We start from the raw sequence: 21214 nt of genomic DNA, 5'->3' as shown, positions 1-21214 counted from the left end.
TTCACTACCTTATCGGGTTCGGCAGTGGCCGTGATTGGCTTTTCATGCACGGTCCCTGATGATGTGTTGTTTCGTCTCTGCAACGTGAACCAAAACCGCTAGGGCCAAAAGGGATTGAAGGCGAGTAGTTGACGGACCCGCTGTGATTGCAATCTGACCCATGATAACAGCAATGCATCGATGCCTCGAAATCCCAGAGGTTGTCCAGCTGGTCTTTGAGAACCTTAGCGGTACGGGTAAGGATGGCAACACGCCCGCCAGCATCGCCCGCGTATGCAAGACCTTCCACGACCCAGCGATTCGCGTCATATGGAGGAAGATCCCAGGACTTGACGTTCTTACTTGTCTTTTCTCTCGCAAGGAGAAGGCATTGATCATCAAGAAAGTATCGTCAATCCAGAAACAAAGAGTTGTCACAATGGTACGCCTCAACCGCTTTCAGCCAATCCACTACATCCTCTCACTACATTTCCAGTTCCTCCAGGATTCCGGCTTCTTGGAAGAGGCATCCTTTTCAAAGACGTTCCTTCGATATTCTTCGCTGGTGCAGGAAATTGAATATCCCGAGGATCTTAAACGACCCGTGTTCCACCATTCCGTGCTCCAGGCATTCTACGTCGATATCCAGTCCCCAGGCCCACTCTTTCCCAATGTCAAGAAAATCACACTTCCCTGTTTCTCGGCGAGGCCTTTGGAAGCAATCTTTTACCCAGGAGTCGTGCTCTCTCCTTCAGTCCGCGCCGTCACTATCACGACAGATGAGCTGGTCGACTATGTCGGAGGGACCGGTTCGCTCCTCGACAAAGAATATTGGAAAACCATTGGATCTAGGCTGGAGCCATTTGCCGCCCGACTGTCTTCTCTGACGATCGGGTCGAATACACGCACGACTGCCAACAGTGGACTATCTGTCCCAGTGGTGAATGACCTTTGCTCCAAGTTCGGCCCGATTCAAAGTCTCGACTTGGATGGAGTAATGCTTTCCATCGATACTTTGGTTCTCCTCAGCCGATGTGACACACTTCGCTACTTGGCGTGCGTCGTCCCATCCATCGCATCCCAGTTCCCCGATTCCTTGATGTTCCCGATCCTCGACACCCTCAACCTGGAGATTTGTGGAGTACCATCCGTCTCCGTCTGCAACGCGATCCTTCGACGTCTTCGAGCACCTTCCCTATGTTCATTGAGCCTTGGATACAATGTAAACGACCTTGCCTCAAAGGTATCCCTGGAAGAGACCTTCGTAGCGCTCTGTCAAGACAGCGTTTTTCCAGGCCTTTCGAGAATCGAAATCGACTCAGGACCCGAAGCTGGCCCCGACGGACCCGACACGCATGGCCCGGATGGCCTTGTCATTTCCAAAACGACATTCGATCCACTTCTGGGTTTTGCGAACCTGAATATGCTCATTGTATCCGGGTACTCGCGGGTAGATTTGGACGACGCAGACCTGCTACGCGCATTCGCGTCCTGGCCCAAGCTCACCGAGTTTTGGCTATATCCGAGCGGGGCAAATGAACAGGGGTGGCCCTCTCGACACCAAGATCACGCTCGCGGGGGCCCACGCCGCCCTTCAACACTGCCCAGGCATCCGCCGCCTGTATCTTGCGTGCGATTCCCGCATCCTCCCATCCGAAGGCGACATCTCAGCCTCACCTCATCCCTCGCTAAAAACATGGGACTTCATGAACTCACCGATCACGTCCGGAGATCAGGTGGCAAGGTTCCTACTCAAATGGTACCCACATTTACTGCCCAACCTTTATGCGTTTATGTTTCCCCGCTCCAACCTCCTCCGGTCCTTCGATGTCGAAACTGGAATTGAGAGCGAAGTTGTCACCTTCGAGACTGCTCGAATGGTCGATCAATGGAACCTCGTAGAGCATGCTCTCAAACGGCACAACTTGAAGAAGGGCCCAGTGAAATTATAGATATGTAGATGCACTCGTGTGCATTGAAACGTCTTAATTCAGTATGGACGCTCTAAGCTGTGATTATCCCCGGATGTCTTCATCCGATCGTCCGGGTAAGATACAGATATTCGTATTCGTTCGATAGATCAGAAATGGTGGGTTTATGGCTTCATCGTGGATGCAAGTTAACTAAACGCCTATCGCAGCATATCAAAGACGCGGCATGTCTGCAGAGCCCTCTGTCGTTTCGACAGCTTCTACTTTACGGGCCACTCGTTAAGCATATCGAATGTACGACTTCCTCGCACTTTTGTCTCGACCATTCTGCGTTGCTCCGACTGCGCGATTTTGCGAAGATTCACGGTTCCCATTTTTCCCAACGCCGCATACGTCTCCCTTCCTTGCATATCCGAGCGTCCGTTGGAAGCTGTATTCTATCCAAGCGTCGTCCTATCGCCTTCCGTTCGATCCGTCATCATTGTGACTGACGAAGGTCGACGCCTGGGCCCTGGATCTATCGCCGCCAAGTTTCCAAATCCATGACAATCCTCAGCTCAAAGCAATCGCCAATCGTGTGCGAGCGTTGGTACCGCAGCTTTCTCATTTCGCCCTACCCTCGATGGGGTTCGATGGGATGCAATCGCAAACAGGCTTCGCCCCTATTGCCCGGCTCTAAACGACCTCACATTGATGATTCTCAAGGACGACGATATCGTCAAGCGCATTCCCTGCATTGAGAGACTTTGCCTCCACTTCGGCACCTCTCTATCCGTCCTCGACATTGGCGACCTACTCATTCACCCCGAAACATTCCTTGCTCTGAGTAAACTCGAGTGTCTAGAAAGTGCCAGGTTGTCGGCGTCCGACATCCCAAATTTACCTTCCAGCTTCTCTCAACCACTTTTGTTTCCGAAGCTAAACCAACTGGAAAAGTTCGTAATCAAGTGCCTTGACGGCCTTCAATGCCCTGGCCAAGGTTCTTCTCGCACCATCGCTTGTTGACCTCAATCTCCAACTCTCTCTCCAACATTTCCCGGAAACCGAAACGTTTTTCGCATTATCGCAAGGCTTAATCTCCGATAGGCTTCGCGACATCACCATAGAGATGGGCGATATGGGGCTTTGACTCAAGGCTATTTTCCACCACAAAGACCACCTTGACGCCTCTCCTGTCCTTCAGCAAAGTGCAAAAAATCAACATATCGTATTGCGAACACCCTGAGCTCGATGACGCGGCGCTTCTCCGCATATTTTCGTCCTGGCCGATGCTCACCGATTTTGCGATTCGAATGAAGAGCTACAGGTCGGATATGTATCGTGGCAATCTCACCCTACACGGAGTCTATGCAGCCCTGCAACGGTGTCCCAACTTGTGTCGCCTGCACCTCCCATGCGATGCTCGCCAAGTGCCCGCCATCCCCGAATCCAAGTCGTCCCATCATCCATCCCTGGAGTACTGGGAGATTTATAATTCACCCATTGCTTTCGGCAAGGAAGTCGGGAAGTTCCTTTACAGGTGTTATCCGCGCTGAAGAGGTGGCGAGATTTTCCACTTCGAAGCACTAATAGCCAGCTTGTATGGAGACCTGATCACACTTGAACGCTTGGAGGCCCTTATGATGATGGACCAATGGGGTGACGTAAATCATGTTTTATCCAGAAGGATCAAGTGAAGTGGGATATACTCCTTGCTTCTATGGACGCACCAATGTATATTTTATGGACGTCTGGAGTCCTTTGTCTTTTCCCCTCCGCGCCAGACCCCACTTCCTTTGCCGGGAGCAAGCCAAACGTCCCAATACCATCTTGTCGTACGCAAATGTTTCCCGTCGATGTTCACATCGATGTTCACATCGCCTCGGTATTTACCTACGTTTTTTTTGCACTGAATTTTGCATCGAAAGGTAACTGGGTCCCGCTCAGCAAAGAATTGGGAGAGCCATTACCACATCCATATCCAACAGTTATTAGCCACCACGAATCATATCTGCACCAGTGAGGTCGTCTGTCCCCTTGTCAGACTCATTAAACCCTTCCCCACCTTTGACGGCAGGTTCGTCACCGCAGCCACAGTCGTACTCGTCATCCAGATGGGCACAGTCGAATTGCGGCTTCTTCAGTCTTTTGTTGACTTCGTTGTGGACTGCGCATAGCCTAGACTGGGATAAGCATTCTTCTTGGCGCACATGATAAAGCAACAGACCATAGTGAGGCAGAACGGCGAGAGGATGTCTGTGCTCACGATAAGTGATGGTTAGCGGTGCCCTGAGCAAGGACGAGAATGCCTACACACCTGTGGCGGGAATTTCTTCAGAAGCGCTTGGAATTCCGCTGCACATTCTCCACATGGATATAGTCTAGATGTGAGGTAGAAATATGACCTGAGAGCATCTCTCTCGTCTTGTGTAGGGTTCTAGCCGCCTATGAGTCCACGAATCCCTTCGAAGCTGAAGCTATTCCCACCTCTGGGTATCGAAGTGTCATGGTATGCCTGTGAATCGTCATTAGGCGCTCGCCACGGCAAGAAATGGAAGACAAACATGAGCTTCCAGGTAGCACGACCAAGCGCTGCCCTTGAACCCCGATGTCAGAAATGGCTTGAGGTCTACAATGCGCTGAAATACTCACTTCGCCGTCTCGTTCCCCAGCTTCCCCATAATCACCCCTCCGTCGACACCCAATATCGGTTGATTCGTGTGTCCATTATTCAACGACTTCTCCACACCACCCTCTCCAAACAGCTGGCCTGTCCAAGGATCGATATATGACCTTGACGGTGGGTGAAGCATTGCCAGCGTCGTCAACACCAGCTGACCGTTTCTTGTCAATGTGTGGGTCGTTGGTCGTACTTTCTGGGCCGCTCACCATCAAACCAACGATTAAGAATATCGATTTCGCAAATCTGGATATCATGACGGTGTTGCTGGATGTGCAAGCGAGAAATCGAGAGAAAAGATGGACATTGACACCGTTGTTCGAGACAACGTCGATGACGCCCACCGCCATTGTGATGCCGAAACTCTCGGAGTCTACAATGATGGCTTCTCACGGGCCTTGGCACCTACCAGCCCCCTCGTAAGGCTGCTCAAGCTTTCTGCACTCATGGGGCCTCATGGGGGGCACGAGCGAGCAGAAAACTGCGGTGGGTTGAAGTACTTGTACTAGTATTCACTTGTATTCACTCATCAATAATGACTGGGGTCCACATGGGAGCTCAGTCGATGGGAAAACTGACCAGAAGTTCCTGCCGCAAATTCTCAAATGAGAACCAGGAAGTTCAACGAGTTCCCTCCCTGAGTGTACGCGCGTGACGAGCGTTACGACGGCGTCGGACGGCCACACCAGCCATTCGCGCGATACTCGCAGAGACGCGTTAGTGACTGCTATTCCTCGAGGATCGCGTGCAATGAGGAAGAACGGGGGAATGTGAAGGAATGTCATCTAAGGACATTCAGCAAGTCTTGGAGAAAGATTAACATTCTTGATGGCTTGTTGACCGGGAATTTACGTCGAAAGGGATTTGTTCGGAGGCTATGAGGCAGTTGCCCTCGACGCGGCGTCGATGCGGGGTCGAAGCAAGCGGCTTCATCGCGGTCCACCGTGAGCACAGATACAGCATACGAGGATAATTGTCGGTATGTGGTGCGATAGAACCGTAGTGGGCAAGAACGGCTGCTGAACAGCATTTGAAAAGGGCGTTTCGCCTGAGAATTTTCAGTCTATTCAGAGAAAGTGTCCCTATACATCGCATTACCTTGCTGGTGGGTGTAGATCATAAAACACCACATTTTGCACCCGCGTTACTCCAGAGAAAAGCGGTTCGTGATGTGGTGGTGTCGGTAAAGTGCAAGGATCTCTGTGCGCAAGATTCACCAAAGAACGAAGATCGTGTAAATCGCCGCGAACGTTGGAGGGACCAGCCGGAAAGCATTCGCCGGTACGTTCGATAAAGAAGCCTTAGAGATTGGTTATGCTCCCCGTCCTCTTCCTCGCCCAGGAGTACCCCGGACCGGTCCTCCTCTGCCTCCTCGTCCTAGCCAGTCGTCAGTTGGAAGCCGTTGTCAAGATGTCCAGAAACCATACCTCGTTGTTGCATTCCACGGCCTGACAAACCAACGTTGTTCAGAACTTCTGCCGTCCCAGGATCGTTGGATTAGACGTACCTCCTCTTCCGCCAGGCGCCCCTCGAGCGCCTCTATTCGCTTCTCGTGCGCGGTTCTGTTCCTCCTTCACTGCATCCAAAAGTTGGTCGGGGACGCGAAGATACTTTATCTAACGGCGAAGCTAGGCGTCAATTGCCTCGGTATTCGGACACGATCCCAATGGACAAACGTACTGTGCTGCCTCGAATATAGCATTCCTTCAATTTCCAGAACCTATCTCCCTCTGCACTCGTCTGGTAGACTTCTCGCAGTGTGATATTCATAAAGTTGTCGCAGTTTACTAGATGTCCATTGAAAGTTTCCCCGTTTTTCAGCTCTACCAGCTGTCGAGCTCCCGTGAACAAAAGCCGCCTGAAAGATCGATCTGGGACTCACCATAGGCTTATTCTGGGCTGCATTTAGCAGAGATAGTGGCAGCTAAGAGCATGCGATAAGCTTCGAGATGCCAGAGGCGCTGTGAGGGCGTACCATGTTGACGATCTTTTCTCGTCGTTGTTGGCGACGACCAAGAGTGGACGCGACACCGTCAAGCTCGATGAGGACGGCTCAGCCTGTGGCAGTGTAAACAACTGTGATCGTGGGAACCTTGGCGTTGCATTGGAGCGCCCGTCACCTTGATTCTGAAGGCAAAGTTGGACATCGCTTCCACTCGCGAATGCCGTCAATATGGCCCTGTAGATTCCTTTGTGGTTAACTTACACGAAGAAGGCTTCCTACAGAGAGCGAGGATCTCAGATTATCCCGTATGTGGTGCTCCCATTTCACTTATGTTAGTTCATCACAATGGTCCTGTACTACCCATATCAGGCGACATCCTATTCTTCCGCAAAGAAGATGGTTTGTTACAGCGAACCCTCCATAGGAGTAGAAGAAGGCTAAAGCCGAACATATTGCTGCCTTATCGGTCGTAAGATGGTTGTCTGGGGAGACGAACAGGTAACGCCACTCAGGCTTCCTTCGAGTAAAACTCGGAGAGTTTCCTCGAATTTCGCTGTGGAGTCCCCCAGGCTATTCAGAACTTCCACCCATCCCTATTCAATTGACCTCAGTTGGGCAGTCAGAAGCATAAAATGACGAGATTCGAGGTAAAAGTTAGTCTTGGGTTCATTTTTTCTATAAAAGCTAGCGAGTTTGGCCGCTATATTTCTCCAGGTCCCCAGTTCCTACTACCGGTTGCTCGCCTCTGCCACCCAGCACCATGAAGCTCTCTTTCTTCACCACTGTCCTTTTGGCTGTCACTGCGGCTAACGCTGCTCTCGACGCCAAAATTAAGGCCAAGGGCAGGCGCTACTACGGCAACATCTTGGACCGCAACACTATTAATGATGGTACTGTCACCAACATCCTCAACACCGAATTCGGTGCCATCACCGCCGAGAACTCGATGAAGTGGGACGCTACCGAGCGTATGTCTCCCGGGTCGTTACTCATCGTTCAAGCTTGCTCATCGTCGACAAGCCTCTCGCGGAAACTTCCAGTGGGGCGGCGCTGACCAGGTTGCCAACTGGGCCACTCAACGCAACAAACTCATCCGTGGACACACCCTTGGTAGGCCATGTCGATTGATGATATCATCTCCTATGTGAACGATAGGCCTCTAGTCTGGCACTCTCAACTTCCAGGCTGGGTGAACGGTATTGGTGACCGTAACACCCTCACCCAGGTCATCCAAAACCACATCAATCAAGTCGCTGGTCGCTACCGTGGTCGAATTTATGCCTGGGTATGTTCTCCCAATCCACATTCACACTGTCCCATTTTTAACCGTATACTCTCTAGGACGTCGTCAACGAGGTCTTTGAAGACAATGGGCAATGGCGTAACAGCGTTTTCTACCGTGTTCTCGGCGAGGAGTTCGTCGACATTGCTTTCCGAGCTGCCCGTGCTGCCGACCCCAACGCCAAGCTCTACATCAACGACTACAACTTGGACTATGCTGGTCCCAAGATTGACGCCACTGTACGTTTCCACTCGTATGCATGACCATAATTACTGACACCATACTACTCCAATAGCTCGCCCTTGTAGGCCGTCTCCGCCAACGGGGTGTTCCCATCGACGGTATTGGTACTCAAGCCCATTTGATCGTCGGTCGCATTGGCAATTTTGAAGCTCAACTCAAGCGCTTGGGTGACACCGGTCTCGACGTTGCCATCACCGAGCTCGACATCCGTATCCCAAGGCCCGTCGACCAGGGTAAGCTCCAGCAGCAACAAAGGGACTATGAGGCTGTCACTCGCGCTTGCTTGAACGTTCCCCAGTGTGTTGGTATCACCATCTGGGGTGTTTCCGACAGGCACACCTGGGTCGACGGCACGTTCCCAGGTGATGATGCTCCTCTCCTTTGGGACGACAACTACAATCGCAAGATTGCTTATAATGGTGTTGATGCCGCTCTTAACTAAACTCCTATCGAAAGGAATGTATTGTATTATTAGAGAACTCAATGATTACTCGCTTGTATATTGACAATGGGAGTACGTGTCTTGGACCTGGTTTTGAGTGTTAAACAAGGAAGCATAACTGAATTTCATCGAAGGCCTGCGGAAGACCTCTGGACGTGTCCCTTTTAAGGACACAGCATTGCTAAATATGGTGCTGGACTATGAGGCTTAGGTTTTCTTGGCTCCTCTTGTCTGCAAGCGCTGTGTGTATTACTTCCGGGTCACGAATCTCGGGGCATTTGATTCTGACTACGAGGCTGCTTGCTCCGAGGGTCCAGCTCTCTGTCGATGATAGTCTTCCAATGGAGAGAACATGGGGTCGGCCGTCATGCGACTGCACCATTTCAAAACCTGTCCCGAGTACCTGCTACTTGAATAGATGTTTAAAGCTAGAACCCTTCAGAGCCATAGCTATCCCGTTCGACATTCGGAGTAGGCTGCGTTACACTAGCGCGTTAGTCGATCCGGTCCCACAATAGTACCAGTTCCTGAGTTCCCCTCGTTCCGCTCAGCAGGACGAAACCAGAAGAATCGCAAGCCGGAGCCCTTTGGAAATATCTATTTTCGGTCAGGGAGTGAGTGGCTGGATGGGTAACAATACCGGTACTTATCCAGGTCGAATACCTGAGTAGGCAACGACCATGGAGAGATACCGGCTGAGGGATGGGCAGCAGCTTCTATGACACCCACGGACTGTTCCATAAAATGCGATACATCCTTCGACGCTGATATTACAGGTTAAGACACTTGAGGCAAGCACGTTACAAAGAAAGGCGTTGACGAGCCGCTTTGAAGACTTCTTTGGGGTAAGTTAGTATGATCAAAAGTCTTGGGTGGGAACCTGGGACAATGGAGTGCTCTCACTGCACCGTGAACTGAACAACAAACGACTATGAGATGCAACGCGATAACTTGGCCACCGAAGAATCGAGTTTCGTCGCCGACATCCGCTATGTACTGACCCCGGTCCGGCGGGTGCAATCGTCCCGAAATGGCCGCACATCAGGATGGACGGAGTCACGAGAAACGGCCGCCACGCTCTTTGCTCTTGGCCATGATGTTCTCTGCACCAGCCGCTTCCATTCCCCTTCTATTAGATCTCTGGGGTACTCGCGAAGGTTAATTCAGCGTCTTCTACCGGCTTCTGAATGACTGAGCGTAACCACCGACTTCTTCGCGTTTACACGCCGAGATCGTGGGGTGCACCATGTGTCTCATTGAGGCTTCTCCAGATCTCCGAATTGGATGCGGGGACGCCCTTCTCTGGATTTCCAGGCTTGCACCATCAGTAGTTGAACCCGGGGAAGGGAGAACTCTCTCTCACCCTGAGACGACTATCTCCTCATGAACCTCATGAGTGGAAGTCCACAAACCTACCAGCGCTGTTCGAAATGGCCCACCGACAATCGGGATCGCGACAGGCCAGCATGGGACGGTGCTTTAAACACGCCGCAAGGGTTGTTGCACACTCGCTACAGCATTTGGCTTCCTTCGACAAAAGCTCGGATAAAGGGTTTAAGACGAGCTTGGTCGCCGGCTCGGAGAATTGGGTGTCAGCAGGCATCGAATTCAATCGCAAAACTGATTAATGACGGTCGATGACGAACCTTCCTCGAAAGCCAAGGCGCTAATCACATTGGCCAACCGGAATTTTCAGTGGTGTTTTCTGTGGGTATAAAAGCTAGGGTTTATGGTCGCATTTTTCTTCAGTTCGTTGTTGCTATCTCCTAGGCAATCATGAAGTTCTCTCTCCTCACCACCGTTTTCTTGGCTATCACCGCCGCTAACGCTCAGCTCGACGCCAGAATCAAGGCCAAGGGCAAGCGCTACTACGGTAACATCTTGGACCGCAACACCCTCAACGATGGTACTATCACTAACATCCTCAACACTGAGTTTGGCGCCATCACTGCCGAAAACTCGATGAAGTGGGATGCCACTGAACGTACGCTTTGTTGCACCTGACCTAAAGCTCATATGCTTAACGTCGACCAGCCTCTCGCGGCAACTTCCAATGGGGAGGCGCTGACCAGGTCGCCAACTGGGCCACTCAACGCGGCAAGCTCCTCCGTGGCCACACCCTCGGTAGGTTATCATGAAATTTACAGAACGCCATGCTCTGACGCGCCGAATTCTAGTTTGGCACTCGCAACTTCCCGGCTGGGTCAACAACATCTGGGACCGCAACACCTTGATCCAGGTTATCCAGAACCACATTGCCCAGGTTGCTGGCCGCTACCGTGGACGCATCTACGCCTGGGTAAGCTCCTGCTTCATCTCTGATTGCCGTTGTGGTTAAATGGACCCCAGGACGTCGTCAACGAAGTTTTCGAGGACAACGGCCAGTGGCGTAACAGTGTCTTTTACCGCGTACTCGGTGAAGAGTTCGTCGACATTTCCTTCCGAGCTGCCCGTGCTGCCGACCCCAACGCCAAGCTCTACATCAACGACTACAACTTGGACTATGCTGGTCCCAAGATTGATGCCACTGTACGTTTCCACTCGTATGCATGACCATAGCTAGTGCTGATACCGTTTTCCAATAGCTCGCCCTTGTCGGCCGTCTCCGCCAGCGTGGTGTTCCCATCGACGGTATTGGTACTCAAGCCCACTTGATCGTCGGTCGCATTGGCAACTTTGAGGCTCAACTCAAGCGCTTGGGTGACACCGGTCTCGACGTTGCCATCACCGAGCTCGACATCCGTATCCCAAGGCCCGTCGACCAGGGTAAGCTCCAGCAGCAACAGAGGGACTATGAGGCTGTCACTCGCGCTTGCTTGAACGTTCCCCAGTGTGTTGGTATCACCATCTGGGGTGTTTCCGACAGGCACACCTGGGTCGACGGCACGTTCCCAGGTGATGACTCTCCCTTGCTCTGGGACGACAACTACAGGCGCAAGCCTGCGTACGACGGTGTCAACGCCGCCCTCAACTAAAATTATCAATGTATTGTATGTGTATTTTCAACCAATCCACCAATCCTTATCCCCGTTTCACAACGTTCCCCTCTTACCCCAATTCGAGACATGGATCAGTCCCAGTAAAGAACGATATATTAAGCTCCTGCTTCGAATCAAGGCAGGGAGTGGGAGGGTGGAGAGAAAGTGACAGAGACCTTCCAGTGAACCCAGGACTCAGATATAGTCCCTGCTCCGCAGTTCCGGGCAACCCACGTGTATATTGGCAGAAGTTGCGACGCTAGCCTGGGGCTTTAAAGAGACACGAGTCCGGGTAGCAGCAGCAGCACAGCATGGATGATATGGAAGCATTTGTTCATTGTCGCCTGCGTAAGTAGTCTCAAAGGTCAGGCCAGCCATATTCAACCTCTAGTGAAGAATCCGGGTTCTCTGCCAACAGCTCCTCCCTTCGCTTCGAGTCCACACAATGCACGTGTATCTTATCAATTCCGCTTGTATCGCCACCTCTTTCTCGAATCACCTCACAAAGAGGTTCGTGATATTCCAGCGCGAATGTCTTTAGCGTCGGGCAGTAGACCGCGAACGGCACGACGCTGCGCTCGAAGTCGTTAAAGTCCAGGTCGTCTTCATCTACACATTCCCATTCAAATGAAGTATCCGTGTCGCTCCCGGAAGCCGCTCGTTCGAACATTTCCAACGGATAAGGTGTCGACTCGTGCACTGGGGTGTTGTAATTCCAGGTGAAGTGTTGCAATCGATTAAATCCCTCGAATGTCGGTGCATATGCCCATGAAGGTTTGGGCCAGGCGACTGGCCGAGCCCATTGCTGGAGGCCGTTAGCGCGTACGATGAGTTTGAGGGCGCGGATATTCGGACATAGCCGAGCGATATCCTCAATCATGCGAGGTTGTGCGGTCCTATAATGGACACCATCGATGGTGAGCGCTTCCAACCGCTCAGACTGAAGCGAGACAAGAAGCTGCTGCATCGGTTCATCCTGGATATGGATCTGGTTTCTGAGTTTGAAGTAAGTTAGTTTGTCTCCGGCATTGCCTGAATGAGCGGAACGACGGCTTTGCAGCCATTCCGCGAGAAGCGGTACGCTGGACTCGGCAATCTCCTTGACGAATAGGCGCTCCAGAACATCGAGACAACGGAATTTGCTGTGGAGAAACGCGGGAGGGAAATGAACGGCCCCTTGCCAGCGGAATCCGCCGAAAGACAGATTGCGAACGTTGGGGAAGAAGGGAAGTAGCAACCATTGGTTGGCTGGAGGGTTGTCACAGGGGCCAAATCGGAGGTGAAGGTTCACCACCGGAGAGGTGAACGGAGCCTCGTCGCTTTCAAGAAACCATTCCGTGATCTCCGGCCCGGACAAACTGCAGCGCGAGAATGACAGGGATCGCAGCTGCGGCAGCGAACAGATCCCCCTGAATCCTGTTGCATCCAGGTAGACACGCTCCAAGGAGAGGGAGGTCAGCTGTGGCAAGACGGAGGGGTCGAGGAGACGGCGGAGATGTTTATAGAGAAGGTTGAACAGTCCGTCTTGAAACACCTCGTCCAATACCACGTGGAGTTCTGCGTCGGGATCAATCGTCCAACTCCAATCCACGAGAAGGCTTTTCAGCCTTCGACATTTCTCGCGGTGAGAGATGTAATGGATAATGTCCTTTAGCGATCGCATCGAACACTTGGAAGCGTAGGGGCCCACTCGAGCAGCAAGGTGGGAACGATCTCCTTGAAGCGCCCATTTTTCATCGGATGTGCTGAAGCGGAACTCGCAGCTCTGGTCACGACAGTAAGGTACCGACACAAAGTTGATATGCAGCGGGGCATGGCGTACCTCGTGACAATGATCCTGGGCCCATCGGAGCGCGGTGCACGTCTGAGAAAGGGAAACTAGCTGTGAAACGGTGCAATGGTCAAAGATAGAAACCAGAATATCTTCAGGGAGGTCAACAAGGGTGAGGGATTGAAACTTGGGTTGCGGCTTCTTTAACGATAGATTGTAGATCGCCACTGGTGCCATCTTAATATGTCAGTATCACACCGAGACTCAACAAATGGCGTACGATAGTGGCCAAGCACAATCTTTGCCTCGAAATCCTGGACATCCCACCTCTGAGTCCATTCGCGATACAATTCTTGACGTTCCTGCTGGACTGTATATTGGACGCGAGACCCCGGTTTACCTATCGCCTTTTCAACGAAGGGGGCAATACGGGCGAAGTCAATCATGAACTCCTCGAAGCTGTCGATGAACTCGTTCCAACGCTATTGCCCAAGGATGTCGTTAACTGTCAAACGAGACACAAAATGACTTGCTTACAGATTCATGGCGACCAGTCAAGTCAAGGTGTCCCTGGAAGATCAAAATACTGATTGTGCTCTGAACTGAGAGGTTTCGTGCTACTTACTGTGACAAATCCTCGGTATATATCCAAAAACCGAGCCCTCCTGTGCATGAGGACGCGGCGGGTCAGAAATTCCAGCTTGAGCTTTTCCGCTTCTTCTCCCTTCTCATCCATCCTAAATTTCAGATAGTAGAAACGTTCTATCATGTCCATTTCGGCCTTTTGGCGGATGAGCATATACGGCCCCTGAGCCATCGAAGAAGAGTGATTGACTTCAAGGCCGTCCCTCCTGGGCCATTCAGTGGGTGAGGTCAGCGGTTTGTCCACAGTTACATCGTAAGGGAAGCCGAGGCCCATGGTTTGTTGGCTCAGCGCTTTGAAGGAATTGCAGGTAAGACGCAAGTAAGACGGGGGAAGCCTGAAGGAGTCAGGAGTAAACCCTGGTTTACTCAGATGACGGACAAATGATGGCGGAGATAAAACTTGCTTTCCAATCCTGGCCACGCCCGCGTCTACTTAACGAAATAAACCTCTCCAAATGAGTCGACGGCGTTACATATTTTACATAGGTAGTAACGAAATTTCACGGCGAATCTGGAGAAATAAAATTACAATCCATCCCAGCTCCAAGCCCCTTCATATTCCCTCCTAGACTGAGTTACATCCCGAATTTCCACCCTCCCGCCCACCCCTCCAGTCGCAGCTTCCTCGAAATCCACTCCAGGACTGTGTACATCACAACCCAAGTCGTCCTCAACCCATCGAATTATCTCACAACAAAGTGAATCGTTGTCCAAGTAAAACGATTCCAAAGTCGGACAGTGGGCCACAAACGGAGCTGCGGAGAGATGGTTGTCCCCAAAGTAAAGCGTGCTGTCGTCGACTTCGGAGGGCCAGAGTTCTCCGGGGAAAGCAGTAGCAACCGGCTCCATTGCCTCCATTTCGAAATGTACTAACGGGAAGGGCGTCGGATCCTCAACGGGGATAAGATAGTTCCACTTGAAGTGCTCCAGACAATTGAATCCAGCGAACAAGGCTGCATAACTCCAGGATGGAGCTGCCCAGACGATTGGTTTTGGATACTTTGCTTGAAGGCTGCCGTGTGCGATTAGCCTCAGGGAAAGAAGGTTGGGACAAAGTTGAGCAATTTCCCCTATTAACTCTGGTCGAGCGAATTGACGCTGGATCCCATAGAGAGTGAGAACCTCCAACCTATTTGAGCGCAACGAGCGAAGAAGTAATTGCATTCCTTCCAGGGGGATGTGCACATCGTTCACGATTTCGAAGTGAGTGAGCTTGTCGGCAATGGTGTCCGAATGAAAAGGCCTGCGCATCAAGAGCCAGGACGCAAGAGAGCCAACACTCTCTGACCTGATATGAGTCACGGCCAGGCGTTCCAAGGAGTCGAGGCAGCGAAGTTGAGAATAGAATTCCGAGTCTTCAGGGAGGACAAAACCATTCGCATAGTCGATAGATTCGAGCGAGAGGTTTCGGATATTAGGTAGGAGGCGTAATACGACCCATTGACTAGAGGGAGGTCCAGGTCGATAGGGGCCAAAGCGGATATGGAGATTAGCCACCGGGGAAGACAACGAAAGTGTATTGCCTTCCAACCATTTCGTCAGAGTATCAATAGCAGTGACTTTGCATTCAAAAAGCGAGAGGGTTCTCAGCTTCCCAAGGGAGCAGACAGCCAAGAGTTCGTGGCCATCCAGCAAAACACCAGTCAGAGAGAGTTGGGTGAGATTGGGCGTTCCCTTCGACCCAATGAGGGGGATGATTGCTTTGGACAGAGACTTGACAACGCGTTCCCAATATGCACCCTTCAAGGCCTGGTAGACAGGTGAACCATAATGGGTCCCCGAGGTCCAACAGAGATTGATGACAAGCTTCTCCATGATGGCACATTGCTTGGAGCGAGCAGCATAGTAGGCGATACGATCGAGACAAAGTCCATACGCCTTGATGAAATACGGGATAATTTGGCGGGGAAGGTCAGACTCTGGATCAAGTTTCTCACACAATGAACCCATGAACTGGGTGAAGCGGATCTCGCAGGCCTGCAGTACATAATGTGAGATAGGTAGGACAGAGATATCACTGGCAAGGGCTCACCTTCAGGCAGTGGTCTCTCGCCCATCGTAGCGTAGTGCATGTCCCAGAAACAATGAATAGCTCTTCGCGAGAGCACTCGCTGAACACTACTTCAAGAATGTCTTCAGGCAGGTCGATAAGTGTGATGGACTGGAATTGGGGTTTCGAGCCTTTCAACCAGAGCGCATGCACATCCACTAGGAGAAAGGTGAGCATGCCTCTAACCAAACAGAGAATAAACCCTACAGGAACGAGCAATGATATCCGCAAGGTCCCCCTGATCATGTTCGATCTTCCATCGAGAGAGCCATTGGCGATAGGTATCTTCTCCCTCAGGCTTGACACGATACGTCACGGTATGAAATGTTCCGGTCCACATGGGAGAACACTTCTTCTCCTTGTACAGGAACGGCGCGAGGGCGTCAAAATCCTGTATATAGGCTTCAAAGCCTGGTATGTACTCATTCCATCGCTAAGGAAGAAAGGCTTAGTTTGTGCTCGCCGCACCTACCTCGCCTATTGAGATTGAACGTACCGATTCATGGCGACCGGTAAGGTCCAAACGTCCCTATAAACAGTTTAAGAACACCGCCCAACGACAGTTCTTCGCAACTCGCCTTAATAAAGCCATGGTAAATCCCCAAGAATCTGGCTCGCCTCCACCTTAAAGCATGGGTGTACAAGACGCTAACCTGCTCCACCATAGTGCTTCTCTCGTCTTCGTCGTTCTCGTCGTTGATAAAGAATCCTGGAGGGCCGATACAGAACAAGAACTGGCTCATTTCCTCCCTCTCATAAATCAGCATCGTCGGGCGGCAAACCCAGTCGTACGAATAGCACAGCTTCATGGCATCCTTGGTGGGCCACGATGTTGGCGGGGTAAGCTGGTTCTGTTCAACCAGTTCGAATTCTGTGCGCATTGTGTTCAAGGGGAGCAATGAGAAGGAGTAATGTAGTGGAGAGAGAACCAATTCCTTTGACAGGATGTCGGCGGACATCATGTGATGCCATCATGATGGCGGGGATCCCGGGTTATCGTGACAGGAAAGCCACAGTGCCACCTTCCCACATCCACTGTAACAGCCAGAGCGTCCAAGATGCCAATGGGTCTTTGTCCAGCGATACCATCTCGTCCAAAGGAAAAACCATGAAGACCACTCTGACGGACTTAGCGCCAGAGCTGATTGAGCGAATCTGCGCCGAGGTGCGTCTGTCAAACCCATACTTAATAGTAATTGGATACAAAGGCTAAAACGGGTGTCCCAGGTTGCCTTTCAGTACAACGCAACACCGGAGGACATCAAGGACAACCTCAGGCACCTTCGTCTCGTCTGCAGGCAGCTCAAGTACCCACCTGAGATCTACCTCTTCAGGGACGTCACGCTCGACGCGCGCAAGAAGCGCAGACTTTCGTTCGTGCCTGAAGCACAGGTCCAGGACCACATCGACGACAATGGGTCCATCTTCCGCTTCTGTAAAGTCCTGAGGATCAAGTTTGGATGCAACTCGAAGAAGGAATGGACGGCGACGCAGATTAAAATGCCTGGGATGAGCGACGCGTTCCTTGTCCCCGTCTTGAGCGCGTTTCAGCAGGTCCGAAGTGTTGAGTACGTAGTCCCTGGCTTGTGCTCAATGCGCATGCTAATTTCTCCTCAGATGGCATGTAGAATCAGCGGACCCCTCTCCCCAAATCATAACCGCCCTGCGCTCTCTTCCGTTACTAAAGACACTCCTCCTTCACTTTATCGGCATCCCATTCCACGACTTCCCACTTCCTACTCTCTCCTCCCTTCACAAGCTCTCCATCTCCAATATCCGAGATGGCCGCTACGTCCAGGAAATATTAACCCAGGTCTCCTTCATGCTCGTGTCCAACCCATATCTCACCCACCTCTCGCTCGACTTCTCCAGCAACACCGACAGAAGCATTCGCTTCCCCTTCCCAAGCTTCCCAAAGCCCACCCCCGAGAATCCATTCCCTTGCAAGCTGGAGTACCTACGCTTCCGAGGGTGCGGTTTCAAATTCAGAGGGCGACCCCAATTGGGTTGCCTTACTTACCTCGATATTGACCACACGACTTTCCCCTCAAACACGAACATCTGGGCTATCCTTGGCGACACAGTCAAGCTGAGGACCATAATCGTCGACTCAATACCAGCAACTTTGGCGACGTACCTCCAGTCGTATTCGGGTCTCGAAAAGCTGATCCTTCGAGCTCCAAAGAAAAGGCATTGGGGCGAGGCACAAGGCGGCTGCGATCGAGAGATGTTCTACAAGAAAGTGCTGCCATTGCACAAGGAGTCGATTGTCGCATTGGCATTGTATAACCTATCTCCAGTGTATTGGAGCACCGTCGACGAATACACATCGGTTCTTTTGGAATGTAAAAACCTTGAAGCCCTTTCGGTGGACGTAAGTCTTGAGCACATTGGAGGCCACGTCCGGAATTTAGTGAGTACCCTCTCCTCTCCTTCGTCGAGCAAACCTTTAACGACATGTTTGGCAGCCTGAAATGTTAACAAACCTCCTTACGTTCCCGCTTTTGCGTTCCGTCGGACTATACTGGACTTCCGACCTCCGATTTACCGGCGATCACCAGCTCTACGTGTGGGGCATCGAACGAAACATCATGGAGTTCGAGTTGCCCCATGACAGGGACATTTTCCGCATCTCAACAATCAGAAACTTCTTCGAACCGACACTTCTGGAGGGTAGACATCGCTGGGGGGCTACGCCGGTTAAACCCGTGTCAGGGATTGCAATTGATCTGGGTTGGGTTCTCTGAAGAGGGACCGTGCCAATGCTCTTGAATGGACTTTGGTGGGCGCTTCTTTCCCGATAGCATTTGTATTTGAATACTGAGTGTATGTCAATCCCAGTAAGAATCATCCTTTTAAAGGACGAACGCATCGCTCCAGGGGCATCTATTGCACTCGTTGGATTTCGACGTATGTCAATCGTATTGCCTGGTAAAAATACAAAAACGTACACGGATTTTGAATGAGTCTACCCTAACCTCACTGTGGTCCATTAGAGCCCGGCTCCATCACCGAAACTGGAACCAGCGAGATAGACAGACGCCCATTGATCTTGACGGTTCGCAACCTCGGGCAACGACGCGCAAAGAAGTCCTGTACTTTCTCAGTTTCGCTTAGCGCCCAACCCGTCGACTCCACATCGATGGCGAATTCGTTTAGCAGCAGGTGCTCGACCGCCGGGAAGGTATTGATGAATCGCGTCAAGAATTCGAGTTCGGGCGGCTTGAGGACCATATACCAAGAGTAGTTGAGGTCGAGTGTCCGGATATTGGTGAGCGATTTAATTGGTCCACTGTCTGGATCGTCCACGCGGCTCTGGAACCACTCGTCCCGTCCTTCGGTAATCGTCAAGTCGAGTCCAAGGGTGAGGTTTCGCGCACCCAGCGACTGCAGCACCCCGTCCAACAATCGATGATCGAACGGTCGGTTTGAATTACTGCTGTAGTACTCGGTGTTGGCAACGACGCGCTCGAGCCGTGGTACCTGCGCCGGATCAAGGTCGAGGATCCACGACACATACGCCGGATGGCCCCTAAACGACCTCAATCCAGGCATGAAAAGGCGCTCCGTTAGAGCCTGCGATGGGACACCTGGCTTTAGCCCATAGAGGGTTATCACCTCCAAGGTCGTGTGGCGCGAGAGGAAGTAAGCAAGGTCGTCCGGTGCGATGTCCAACATCTCCTCCACTAGGAGCATGCTTACAATGATCTCCAGCATCCTCAAACAGGAGATCTGAACCGAGGTGAAGAAGTCGTGCCAGACGGACGAAGGTGTGGAAGAGCATTCGATGACGAGCTTGCTGAGGGTGGATGAACTGGCTCTGAGGAGAGACGAAGTAAAGTCATAGAAGAGAGGTAAGAGAAGCATGTCGGATCGAAGTTGGATTTCGCGTAGTGACGACTGAATATCTGGTCCGTGAGAGGGCATGGGGAGGCTTGTCTGCGAGCTCAGGGAGGGTTCAGGTTCTGATGGCCCAGGGACAAGTGCAATGCCCTGCTTCGACGAGCTGACCACTTCCAGCTCAGGTCTCACAGGAGCCGAAGAGGCGGAAGGAGGCGTAGTTGTAGGAGTAGGGCTCAGGGAAGCCATCGGTTTCGGTTTCTTCTTCCGGAATCCAGTTTGAAAGAGCCGTTTGAGGTTGAGAAGCGAGTGTCGTGCTCGACCCGGGAGTTCTACTTCAGGTCGTGGACCCTTCAGTGCCTGGGGCTGCGACCCAAGCGATGGAAGACTAGCCCCGGGGCCTGACCAACATCCAGGTTCTCGTTAGTCCACGCAAATGAAAAAGATCTCATAGCTCACCTTTACTCGTCGCCTCTTGAGGCCCTTCTTTAGGACCTGGTTCGATCGTTACGGGCGCAGCCTGCTTCTTCGTTTTTGAATAGGAAGGCCTTGTAAGTGGCCCGGCCCCAAAAGCACGTCCAGTGAAGAGTGCGGTTCCCTTGCTGATATCCAGGCTCTTGCAACCTTTATTGACAGCAGTCGTCACCAGGCTGCACAAGAGCTCCTGGAACGCGGTTTCCGACACGCGGATCCCCCTCGCAAATGCCAATCCGCCGCACTTTTGAATTCGGAAATCGACGGAGGAGAGGTACAAGGACAAGGTGTGACAGTCGGTTTGCTGGCGGACAATGGCGCGGAGATCGAGCAGCTGTTGAATCAAGTCTTGGAGGGTTTCGACGGATTTAGGGCCCACCATGATGCGGCGAAGGCCCTTCACGAATAGAGCACATCGTAGAGCTGTCAAGAGGGAAGGGGGATAGCCAACAGGGGCAGAGAGGAAATCTCCAAAGGTGTAGTACTCGCTTTGCGTCTCGAGGTAGAAGGTAAAAGCGAAATCGTTTAGCGACCGACATGCTCGTCCCAATTCGAACAACGACCCTTCATCCAAGTAGCTCGCGATTTCTTCCCATACAAGGTCGGGGAAGGGTGTCCCTGAGATATCACCTTTAGGCTTGTCGAAATATGACCCATGTTTCTGCTTTTTGGCCATGCGAAAGAGGTGGGTGTCGATAGAGAGAGGTGCTGTTGAACACGAGTGAAACGAAGCTGCTTATTAGAGCGGGCCAGAAGGAGTCGAGTGCGGAATTGCAATGGACGGAAGCTTTGAGCCTATGGTGATCTGCTGTGATCTGCGGAGTCGTTTCAAGAAGGCAGTGCGCCGGGTGTACACTGTACTATCATTTGCAGGGTCTTGAAACGGATTTTACTCTCTCTTCAATATCTCTATGTGTACTCATTTGAAATTTGGCATTCAGGTTATTAAGCTATTCGGCTATTCATTCATTTAGT

The 21214-nt window shown here is 51.8% G+C and overlaps 9 protein-coding genes across 9 annotated transcripts; 4 read left to right on the top strand and 5 right to left on the bottom strand.

The window, feature by feature from the left end:
* Nucleotides 1-172: 172 nt before the first annotated feature.
* CC1G_14117 (hypothetical protein) lies at nucleotides 173-1825 on the top strand (the record flags this gene model as incomplete). Its single annotated transcript, XM_002911538.1, has 2 exons — nucleotides 173-421; nucleotides 476-1825. 2 exons carry the CDS (start codon nucleotides 173-175, stop codon nucleotides 1823-1825), a joined length of 1599 nt encoding a protein of 532 aa, XP_002911584.1.
* A 2055-nt stretch (nucleotides 1826-3880) lies between these two features.
* CC1G_04649 (hypothetical protein) lies at nucleotides 3881-4919 on the bottom strand (the record flags this gene model as incomplete). The annotated part of the gene is made up of 7 exons (XM_001829908.2): nucleotides 3881-4067; nucleotides 4117-4145; nucleotides 4207-4326; nucleotides 4377-4404; nucleotides 4454-4486; nucleotides 4542-4723; nucleotides 4779-4919. The coding sequence occupies 7 exons, from the start codon at nucleotides 4917-4919 to the stop codon at nucleotides 3881-3883; spliced, it is 720 nt and encodes a 239-aa protein (XP_001829960.2).
* A 690-nt stretch (nucleotides 4920-5609) lies between these two features.
* CC1G_04648 (U6 snRNA-associated Sm-like protein LSm4) lies at nucleotides 5610-6567 on the bottom strand. Its single transcript, XM_001829907.2, has 6 exons — nucleotides 6545-6567; nucleotides 6452-6493; nucleotides 6250-6399; nucleotides 6077-6185; nucleotides 5997-6017; nucleotides 5610-5946 (listed from the first exon to the last, which is right to left on the bottom strand). Exons 1-6 carry the CDS (start codon nucleotides 6545-6547, stop codon nucleotides 5882-5884), a joined length of 390 nt encoding a protein of 129 aa, XP_001829959.2. The 5' UTR covers nucleotides 6548-6567; the 3' UTR covers nucleotides 5610-5881.
* Nucleotides 6568-7274: 707 nt separating this feature from the next.
* On the top strand, nucleotides 7275-8692 carry CC1G_04647 (glycosyl hydrolase family 10 protein; the record flags this gene model as incomplete). Its single annotated transcript, XM_001829906.2, has 7 exons — nucleotides 7275-7482; nucleotides 7535-7624; nucleotides 7678-7799; nucleotides 7856-8035; nucleotides 8092-8401; nucleotides 8515-8553; nucleotides 8616-8692. 7 exons carry the CDS (start codon nucleotides 7275-7277, stop codon nucleotides 8690-8692), a joined length of 1026 nt encoding a protein of 341 aa, XP_001829958.2.
* Nucleotides 8693-10257: 1565 nt separating this feature from the next.
* Nucleotides 10258-11456, top strand: CC1G_04646 (glycosyl hydrolase family 10 protein; the record flags this gene model as incomplete). Its single annotated transcript, XM_001829905.1, has 5 exons — nucleotides 10258-10465; nucleotides 10516-10605; nucleotides 10659-10780; nucleotides 10831-11010; nucleotides 11067-11456. The coding sequence occupies 5 exons, from the start codon at nucleotides 10258-10260 to the stop codon at nucleotides 11454-11456; spliced, it is 990 nt and encodes a 329-aa protein (XP_001829957.1).
* Nucleotides 11457-11817: 361 nt separating this feature from the next.
* Nucleotides 11818-14149, bottom strand: CC1G_14116 (hypothetical protein; the record flags this gene model as incomplete). Its single annotated transcript, XM_002911537.1, has 5 exons — nucleotides 11818-13224; nucleotides 13282-13457; nucleotides 13511-13712; nucleotides 13768-13800; nucleotides 13856-14149. 5 exons carry the CDS (start codon nucleotides 14147-14149, stop codon nucleotides 11818-11820), a joined length of 2112 nt encoding a protein of 703 aa, XP_002911583.1.
* Nucleotides 14150-14400: 251 nt separating this feature from the next.
* CC1G_14115 (hypothetical protein) lies at nucleotides 14401-16806 on the bottom strand (the record flags this gene model as incomplete). The annotated part of the gene is made up of 5 exons (XM_002911536.1): nucleotides 14401-15852; nucleotides 15908-16083; nucleotides 16133-16358; nucleotides 16422-16454; nucleotides 16579-16806. The coding sequence occupies 5 exons, from the start codon at nucleotides 16804-16806 to the stop codon at nucleotides 14401-14403; spliced, it is 2115 nt and encodes a 704-aa protein (XP_002911582.1).
* Nucleotides 16807-16898: 92 nt separating this feature from the next.
* On the top strand, nucleotides 16899-18672 carry CC1G_04644 (hypothetical protein; the record flags this gene model as incomplete). Its single annotated transcript, XM_001829903.2, has 4 exons — nucleotides 16899-17090; nucleotides 17153-17493; nucleotides 17543-18338; nucleotides 18394-18672. The coding sequence occupies 4 exons, from the start codon at nucleotides 16899-16901 to the stop codon at nucleotides 18670-18672; spliced, it is 1608 nt and encodes a 535-aa protein (XP_001829955.2).
* A 232-nt stretch (nucleotides 18673-18904) lies between these two features.
* Nucleotides 18905-20915, bottom strand: CC1G_04643 (hypothetical protein; the record flags this gene model as incomplete). The annotated part of the gene is made up of 2 exons (XM_001829902.1): nucleotides 18905-20166; nucleotides 20225-20915. The coding sequence occupies 2 exons, from the start codon at nucleotides 20913-20915 to the stop codon at nucleotides 18905-18907; spliced, it is 1953 nt and encodes a 650-aa protein (XP_001829954.1).
* Between the last annotated feature and the right edge of the window lie 299 nt (nucleotides 20916-21214).

Source organism: Coprinopsis cinerea (genome assembly GCF_000182895.1).
Source record: "Coprinopsis cinerea okayama7#130 chromosome 3 map unlocalized cont3.3, whole genome shotgun sequence".
NCBI lineage: Eukaryota > Fungi > Basidiomycota > Agaricomycetes > Agaricales > Psathyrellaceae > Coprinopsis > Coprinopsis cinerea.
This window is presented reverse-complemented; position numbering and strand designations above follow the sequence as displayed.